General features: G+C 37.0%; 1 protein-coding gene across 1 annotated transcript in view; it reads left to right on the top strand.

Annotated features, from left to right (window-relative positions):
* The window catches only part of LOC139148272 (amiloride-sensitive sodium channel subunit gamma-like), a 19918-nt gene continuing 9852 nt past the window's right edge, over window positions 1-10066 (top strand). The window contains exons 1-5 of the mRNA XM_070719621.1: window positions 1-128; window positions 1753-2077; window positions 4626-4766; window positions 5866-5973; window positions 9717-9848. Coding sequence (XP_070575722.1) covers window positions 5895-5973; window positions 9717-9848 — 211 coding nt within the window. The 5' untranslated portion in view covers window positions 1-128; window positions 1753-2077; window positions 4626-4766; window positions 5866-5894. The remainder of the gene's footprint in view (window positions 129-1752; window positions 2078-4625; window positions 4767-5865; window positions 5974-9716; window positions 9849-10066) is intronic.

The raw sequence follows: 10066 nt of genomic DNA, 5'->3' as shown, positions 1-10066 counted from the left end.
CTATTTGTGTACTCACTACGGAATTACAATCATAACTCGCTCACAGAAGACCTTGACGGAAGAGCTCGTTTTCTGTCAGCTTTGTTTGGCTGTATGAGACTGAAGATGAAATTCAAGGAAAGAGAGTGGTGAGAGATAAACACTTTTACTCTTGAACAATTTCTGTACAGCTATCATAGTTAAATTTACATTCTATGCCTTTTGATCTTCTTATTCATCTTCTTTGTTTTCTTTCTTATTCCCTTAGTTTCCTTGAATAGTGTGTATGGCTGTCAAATATCTATGTTGACAAAATTAAATTAAATTAAATTAGCGTTTATTGTTTTAACTACGACTTGTTTGTTAACTTCAACACGATCTCATTTTCATTTTGATTGATATCACTTTGCTTATTACTTCAATGATGACTTTCAGCAGATTTTGCCCAGTTCATGCCGTCAATTTAATATTCATGGGAGATGAAGAAGGGCAAGCGCCACTATTTTGTGGTGAGTTGTCGGTTACAGCATAATTGCAAATGTTGTGAAACGTGTTCCGTTCAACCAGCGTATTCACAACAATGCAATGGTTACGGCAAGATTCCGCGTTACAAGTCATTGATAATGTACCGTATACGAGAATAGGGCGACAAGAAATGCAAAATTTATTTTCCTATTTTGCAAATTCGACGGTGCAAGTTTGCAAGAAAAACATGGATAGGTTTTCTTCGTTTTCAGGATTGCTGTTTCTTCGACTCTCTTGAAATAATAGCTGTACCCTTAACCTCTGACAAATTAGGAAGTAAATTGCTCTATCGCACAATATGTATTATACTTGTAAAATTTCGGGTCAAATTACATCGTCTGTATGATGGCAAAGTGATAGCGTCCCTGACCCATTAGTTTCCGCTGTCAAATATATATATCTCCACGAATGGTCGAAAGTCTGAATTTGACTCTCTTGTCTCTATTAATATGTGTCAACAAATTTAAAACCCCAAACTCCCTTTCTTTTCACATCGTTTTCAATTTTTTATGTGTATCGAAAGTTTCTACATTTGTATATAAGTATAGTATCATAAACGTACAGTGTACCATTAGATTTCAGCTAGTGAACAAATTATTTCACGAGACTCATAATCCGTTAATTGATACATATTGTGAGCAATGACGAAATGGAAGACAATATATGAGAAAGTAAATAAATCAATAAAGGATAAGTAAATACAAAACAAATAAACAAACAAACAAACAAGTAAGCAAAATACGCAGTGTCATTAATTTTTTTACCAAACCAATGAATTTTTATTTTATCCAATTGCCTATATCCCTTCATCATGAATATGATAGTGTGAATTACAAAGAAATAATTTGTCTATCATAAGTGGGCCAAGAAATGTGACTCTTCACAATTTCGTTCATTGCCTCGAAATGACTTGGTGTAAGGATATATCGTATAAAAAGGATAGCTTGACGCAATACCTTAGGTTTTAAGTTAAATACTGATTTATGCAACGATGTATTAAGGTTCTTTGAAGCCACAGAACGCAAAGTGTCACATGAAAAGAAAACCGTCTTCTTCAACGTAATAACACATCAACATGTACAATTTAGTTATCATGAGTGAGTGATCGCTCTCCCCCCTCTCTCTCTCTCCGTCACTCTCTATCCCCTCTCTCTCCATGTTTTGTTTGATTTTAATTGGTGTTCATTTACACCATCTCAAAACTTTTAAAATAGTTTGCCATGTGTTTTTATCATTTTTTCACTGTAGAGCGTGTCCATAGCACACATCATCACCCGACCATGTCTGGAAAGCGACCACATCCAGCGAACACCGTATTCCTCCTGATTCATCAACGGTGGCAGTGGGAAGCTCTGGCGGTAATGAGGGTACCAAATGCGCCATGACTCACAGAATGCTCGCTAAAGACTTCGCGGCCAGCACCACGGCGCATGGGCTACAGAAGATCTTTGAGAGTCGACACATCTTGTTGACGTTGTTCTGGACGTTAATATCCATGACTGCGATAGGACTGTCGCTTTGGCAGAGTTCAAATCTGATCAAACAATTTATTGCAAGGGAAGTCAATATCAGAGTAAGTTCAATCTTGTCGAAGGATTATGCTTGTAGTGTACGTCTCGGTATACAAGATAATAGCGCAAGACATTTATTACACTTCACTGTCTCCCTTCGGGGAATATTCAGCGAGAGGACGTAGGAATACAGAAACAGTCAAGAGGCTCAAAGTCTTCAAACATAACACCGTTTATTTCTTAGAAATGGACGTTCCATATTGCCAGGTGTTGCCTCTTCCCCTAAGTGCTTTTTGTTCGCAAAGACACTTCCTGTATTCAATTTGTACAGTGGTTCTTAACGTACAACTATCATCTCATCATTTTTGTCCCTCCTTAGTAGTGACGCATATATGGCCGAGGTCTACACCAATGGCCAACATCGTAAACACTAGAACAATTATTTACTTGATTGATTTCTCACAGTCCGTATCGCTATGGTACATGTTCACAATGCTGAACCTGATCATTGGACTTTATGCAAAATTACTGACGTAAAGTGAATGACCTCTGCAATACCTTTCACAAGCTGCAGCTGTCGATCTATCCACCCATTCATCCAACTATCCATCCATCCACAATATAAGGAAAAAGCCAGGGAGAGAATGACAAAATTTGTGACCATTCCGAGGGAGTGAGATTTGGTTAAAACCTAAGCATCCCAGTACAGATTAACACATTTTATCGTTCATCACCTCAAGGCTCGCAAAAATACCCGAAAAAGTTGCATTCTCACTCACAAAATTTGCGTTTACTCTCAAAAATAGATTAACAATTTGTCTTAGCCGATGCAGACAACGCACATTTACGACACAGTACGCATGTCACATTTGAATAATATATATTCCCATCTGCCGGAATACAAACATATTTCAAGTGCCGTGAATTAATCGCATCGCCTATTTTCTAACAATTAATGGGAATGTTCATCTTCTGCATTCAAATCTTTTGAAAAGTTTACTTACTGACACAGGTTTGTCAAAAATAAAAATGATGTAGTGCCAGTTATAATCATGCATAGGGTGTCTGAATTAGATTAATCTTAATAACCTGTCTGTTTGCCTTTCTAGGCCTACACCACATAAACTTTGATCTATTTTTTTCACCGAATATCACTACGTACTCGCTTTGCAATATTATGTATCATTTCCATGCTAGATAAAATGTATTGGAAATATAGAATAATTACTATTTTCGAACGGCGGATTTATATATTTAAATCACTGTTATGCGGTTTTTCATATTTTTTCGCATATATTTGTAAAAGCAGTATTTCCTATGTAAAACATCTAATTTATCATTTTTTTGAATCTCGAAGTTGTCACGGTGAAAATAGTTCCAGTTCACTTTCAGTCAAATGATGACTATGCGGCCCGCGACGTCATCAACGAGTTACCATTGCGCGCAACGTTCGATATACGAGGCATGTAATAAATGTAAATGGTTAAAAATATTTCAAAAGTACAATTTCGTCAATACCAGGTCCATCTACTACACAAATTGGTTCTATCGCCTCTGAGTTTAGGGGGGGGGGGGGGGCAATAGTCTGCTAAGTTTTTACTTTCACTTCAATAACTAGCTGACGCTCATCCAATTAAAATTTAAGGTCGTTATCTGTCAAGCGTAGTTTTTTATTCAGCTTTTAGTTTCCACTTAAATTTTTTTTAATCATTAATCATCTGCTCTTCTTCGCGACACGCCTCCGTTTTCACCTTTAAGGTTTGAAGTTAGGCTTGGCTACACACGTCTCTTTCCTGAACAAACAAGGTTTGACCTCCCAACTTCTGAGTAAGAACTGACCTCTTTGAAAATGATGTTGCATCCAGCACTGCACCTAAATATGCCGTGGCAATCGCTGCTGTAAAAGGAGCTATTGATATAATATTTTCCGCCCAAAAAGTCCTTTCAGGCCTGTATAGTAGATTTCCCGCAGTGATAAGTCTAGTCTAATAAGCAATTGCTCTACTGCTTGTAATATATTTCCCGATCAATGTGACTGCTAAGGGTACTAGGATATGAGTTGAGTGTGTTGTAAATATTTTCCCGTATGCATAAAGTTCCTCGCCTCTACCATTTTTCTTGTACGTCTTGTGTATTGCTTTGTAATTTATGCGTGTTTTCCGGCTGGATGCATAAGAATATCATATCCATTCTATCCTCTTTGTACTTGAAAATAAATTGTTATCCTCGTTTCTATGGTGGCATCAATTCGTTTTTATATTATGTAAACGTTTTGTTGTCTTTGTGTCAATTGTCAGTAGTTACCAAATCAGATAATAAGCATGCAGTCTTTCACTTAAAATTTGATACTAAATAAATAAAAGTATATCCAAGACAGTTTTACTTATAATCTATACATGTGGATTCAGTAGACATGCTGGTTTGTCTTGAATGGCACATTAGCATAATTAATGAAGTAAAAGAATGGTTAGCCAATAATGAGATATTTGCGTATTTTTTTCCCTGTGAATTAGTCACTATGGAGACTGGGCCCAAGGTGCTTAATGTTACTAAATCTAGCTGTTATAGTTGCTGAAATACAAGATAGCATCTTTTACTCTTCCTCTTCAGATTGAAGTGATCACGGCGAAACGTCTCGTTTTCCCAGCTGTGTCCCTATGTAATACTAACAAGCTGAGAAAATCAGCATCGAAAATTCTGAGTACAGTGATCTCGTTGCGATTGACACGAAAAGCTTCAGGCCCTACTACGGTAAGATATCGAGAAATAATCCTTTAGTTGCATATTGAAACGAAACATGCACTGCCTGAAACAGGTTCTACATCGCTAATTGTTTGATAATGTAAGGCGAGAAATGGAGAGGGGCTGTCATAGTGGAAATGTGTGAGAATAGAAACGGATGACTATCTTAAGTAAATTTTATGATGACGCTTCCTGGCAAATACTTTAAAAATATATTAGTCTTTAACAGGATGGTATACATTAACAAAATAAAGAAGACTTATGTAGCTCTCAGTCAATTCAATCGACAAATAGTAACATGCACTGGACACCGACCTAGGATGAGCACTTTGACCACTCGAAAGCTGTATGGAACATTGACTGACTGACATTCCAATATCTTTTGCAAAATCAGCGAGATTTTGGTTGTGACAAACATTAACATTACGGGAAGCAGTTAAAATCTTTTAACGACACGGTCTGGCAGAAACTGGCTGTATTAATGATGAGAGGTGAACATCTTTTGTCACCAATCAAACTTGTTAATACCGGAAACTATTCTCCTCGCAATTTGACACAGAAATTTGCTGAAATATTGCCTTTGCCAGGTTTTCAAGGTTAAGCTATGTGCCTTTATTGAATTAATTTGAACATGGCATGACAAACGTTTGTTTATTAATCATTATAAGATTTGCTTTAAGACGTAGGCCTACCCCTTCCGTTTGTAGAACGTGCTCTTTAGAAGAAGGAACATACCCGAAAATTGCTTAATTAAGCACAAAAGTGATGAAAACAACATTGGTGCCACCATTTAAATATAAATACACTCCAAGAAAGAGAAAAGTCACAATATGAAAAGACCGAAGAGCGCTGACCAAAGTCTCCAATATGCACAACCCCCTCCCCCAACAGAACAGAGTTGACAATAGTGTCTAGAAAACAACGGGAACCATTTTTGGTTATTTCACAACAATACCTATAATCATTGCTATCCTTCTAGACTTCTTGCGAAATCGTTTTACAAGTTCTTTCGTAAACTTACTTGACCTAGGATAGAAGGCCATTGGTTACCTCTGACCCAGCTTTTCCTGATTTTATTAACATTCTCTCTATGTCGTCTGGGGTCCAGGGTGGTTCTCTTGTAATGATGGTATTGAAATGACTCCAATGTTTAACAAGTGTGATGGCTACAGTGACTGTTCAGACGGATCAGATGAAGACGAAAGCACCTGTGAAGGTAAGAAAGTAAGATAAATTAATGCCATAATATTAAACAGGCTGATCTATCGATTTCATATTTTGCTAATATTATAATCTAAGGGAACCGCTATTTTTATGAGCGGTTGTTTCTAATAGATATTTGCATACAAAATGCAAATGTAGACTTCTCAAATTACGTCATCAATTGTAGACTAAAGAAACCAATACAACAAAATAATATGTAGAATCCCACCATACACCTACACCACTGAACTTTGGGACTGGGGGGGGGGGGGGGCGATGGATTATTTTTTGCTGACGTCAAAAAGAGGCTGACCCCCCCTATTCCGAATTTTGAAAACAGGATGACCCCCCCTATTCCAAATTTCGAAAACAGGGTGACCCCCGCACGTGACAACTGTAAAACAAAAGGTGGACATACATTATATATATATATATATATATATATATATAATATATATATATATATATATATATATATATATATATATATATATAATATATATTTATATATATATATATATATATATATATATATATATATATTATTTTACATACATTTATATTTTAACAGTCATTCTGTGTTTTAATGAAATTGTTGACATGTCAGTTTTAAGATAGGAATTTCAAAGTGTCAATGTTAAAGTTTGAATACAGTACATTTTGAATGAGCTGTGAATGTATTTCACACTTTCTATGCTTAACCAGATGTCCTGAACAGAAATGGATGTCAATCATTAATATCAGAGAAAAAAGCAGTAAATTGAAAATTTTGATGGGTGAGACTTACCAGCCATCCAATTAAATCTCCTGAGGAGCCACAGAGAGGCATTTTAGCCAAATCTGGTGTGTGCAGTGTCTGAGATGACCTTTTCTTGTAACATTGAAACCATAAAAGCACAGCTAATAATGACAAAAACTGCCTTTTTTAACTGTTATTTTGGTCATTAAAAAGCATCATTCTACAGAAAACCTGAGACACAAAGGAAAACAGTTGCATTAATGAGAACAAAAGATATCTTGTCATTTTTCTCTCTCTAAAATAAGTCACTGTATCAAATGTATATTGTGAAATATTTGTGCATGTTGCTTTCTCATACTGAATTCTCACAGAGAGAACAGAAAAGTATCAGGAATTTGTCATACTTTTCATATGAAATGCACATTTCATAACGGTACACTTTCACGTAGCAAACATCAAGATGTCTCTGGCATATATCTGTGATTTATTAAAGTATGGCGCCTGAAGGGCGCAGAGAAAAATATGAAACATCCTGATATCTCTGATATATATGTCTTGTATATTAAAGTCATGCACAGGAAGGGCATGCTGAAAAATGTCTGATATATTAAAGTGATGCGCTCGAAGAGCACGCTGAAAAATATTGAACATACAGATATCTCTGATATATGTATGCCTGATATGTTAAAGTTGGGCGTGCTGAAAAATATGTCTGATTATTATTAAAGTTACGCGCCCGAAGGGCGCCCGAAAAATGCAACTGAATGATGAAATTTGTGGCTGACACGCTGCATTTTAGGCAATGATGAGCATGTGTCGAAATTCAAAAACACACTGACCCCCCCATTTGGGCATTTCAAAAACATGGTGACCCCCCTATCACCAAAGTCAAAAACAGGGTGACCCCCCCATGAATCCACCGCCCCCTCCCCCAGGCTGAAGAAACTGACCAGTCCCTTATCGAGAGTTTGTGCCTTGATTGACTATTTCTACTCCATGACCTCCATAAGTACTACATACAGAGGTCAGAAACCCAGGAAAGCCAACTCTGAACATGATTCTTAGCAGAAAGACATTGTTCTGAAAACCCCTACAATAGAGAGCTAAGGTACCAACACTTGGCTCGACAATGTTGGGGCAACACTCGATGCAATACTTTTACATTTAGCTAGTCTTCAATGTTCAGAGAAAAGTGAAGGGTCATCAGGCAAGACAAGACAAACAGACAAGGCATGACTCAACCTTAGAAATCCACGGTGATACGGAGAGGGTATCATAATCAACAGCACAGTCCGTGGATAGAGGGACTGTGTCAACAGCAAAGGATTTGTTGTTGTGGAAGGAAAGAAATTTCTTTGTGATAGCTGAGAGGAACCTTTAGGTTCGCGCAAAGGTTCATGTAAACAAATCTGTCCATAAAACTAGCTCCACTTCAAACGAATCCAAATTTTGGAGATTATTACAGTATTACGACAGAAAGAGGCGGTGTAGCAATTTTCTTTAAAGTGAATGTATTAAAAGTAATAACTAAGTCCAGGGGAAATTATCTAGAAGTTACAAAACAGTGCAAATATTACAGTACCGAACTCAGCTGGGACAGTGCAAAACTGCTAGATTACAGTTTCCAGGGAGTTGAGTCCAGACAGACTCTGATGAGCTAGAAAGTTAGTTCTTCTCTGGTTAGAGGCTTGATTTAAGTCTCGACCATGCAGAGTTCATTGAGCAACATCCAGTGTGAAAGTCTTGAAGTCAACACTTAAGTGAAAATCCCAAAAGTCTGACAAACCTACTGTATCGCCCGTATTTACAGTGAAAAGAAGTTCATCAGAGACCACTAGAAAAATCTGGACTTTCCATTGATGTGCTAATTAAGGTTCTAAGAATATCTTCACTGGTAGTAAACATGACCTTCAAGAATGTTCTAGACTGTACTGGACTAATTAAACTGGTCATGGAGAAAATGAGCTACACGACAATACCTCTTCTTCAAATCAGAAGAAACGCGAACTCATTTGTATAGCTGGTTGACGTGCTGTGGCTGAAATTAAAATGTACTATTACTTTTGAAGTTACAAAGGCGAAGACCATCTTCAGTGAGAAGAGTATATCAAAGATTCTGAGAAAGTAGAGAGATGTTCAACCTTTTACATTGACTAGAGTAGGGAAGGTTACAAAACGGTAAATACCCATATCTCTGATGGGAATTCCGGGCAAAGTTTGTGTTATTGTAACTTATACTACAACATTCTTGATTTTGCAAGCAGTACCAGAAGGTCAACGTTTGCAAAAAGACTGGCTGTGATACATATTTTTGGAACGCAGAAGATGACGAACATCTTCATCACATGCAAGAATATTGTGTGGTTTGATTATTGAACTTCATGGGACTTCAGCTTCTTCAGGGTGATAGAAATATTCCTGTTAAGATTTTAACCCTATGGCTGGAGCATAAACGTCCGTTTAGGGCATTGTGCCAGAGGGAAAAGACGATACAATATTTTATCTCGCGACTCCTTCCCCCAAGGGTGCAAGACGTATGCTAAACGGCAGCATGTACCATGTTAGAGAATGTCACTGTGACACCAAAAGTAAATATGTATTATACCATTCATTGTACTAAAAGTTGGCATTCATACGGGTTGCTGCTTGTTTACCTTAGCAACCGGCACGGTTGTTGATAGAATCCTTTGTGTATTAACTGTCATAGACGTTTACACAAAAAATAAAACCATGGTCAATTGCTTTTTTGTCACAGTTCTAGAGTCTGTGGTTGTCTGTTTTGTTAAACTCTGATGTTATATTTCTTTTGTGAAATATGACCGTTCAAACTGTCTATTGTAAAATGTAACCCATTTGACAACCATTTTTAAGACTCTACCAGTTCACTCCACTGACATGACACCCTTCCCAATAAAACAACGAATGCTCTCTAATTTACAAAATGAACACAACAATTTTTACGGTGGTATTGTAAAAGATAGTCGTTTAAAGACTTTCAATTTTGCTATCTTTCGTAGGCTTGATTTTCACTTGTGTAAACGAGTCACGCAAGATCAATATAATAAGAAAGTGTGATACCTTCAAAGATTGTACGGACGGATCGGACGAAAGTGGATGTGAAGGGGACGTTGCACTCACGCCACCAACAGGTTGTTAACATTATTATACCCTTTGAAACGACGTCCGTTTTAGCGACTCTGCTGACTCTTCTTGTGCAAATACATACACACCAACACAGACATACACACTGACACACAGACTATGTATTTACGTGCGTAAACACACACATATGTATGTATGTATGTATGTATGTATGTATGTATGTATGTATGTATGTAAGAGTATATACATTTTAATAACCAACTTT

This window comes from Ptychodera flava, chromosome 13, assembly GCF_041260155.1.
Source record: "Ptychodera flava strain L36383 chromosome 13, AS_Pfla_20210202, whole genome shotgun sequence".
In the NCBI taxonomy this organism is placed as follows: Eukaryota; Metazoa; Hemichordata; class Enteropneusta; family Ptychoderidae; genus Ptychodera; species Ptychodera flava.
The sequence above is the reverse complement of the archived record's forward strand: the minus strand, read 5'-3'. Positions and strand labels throughout refer to the sequence as shown.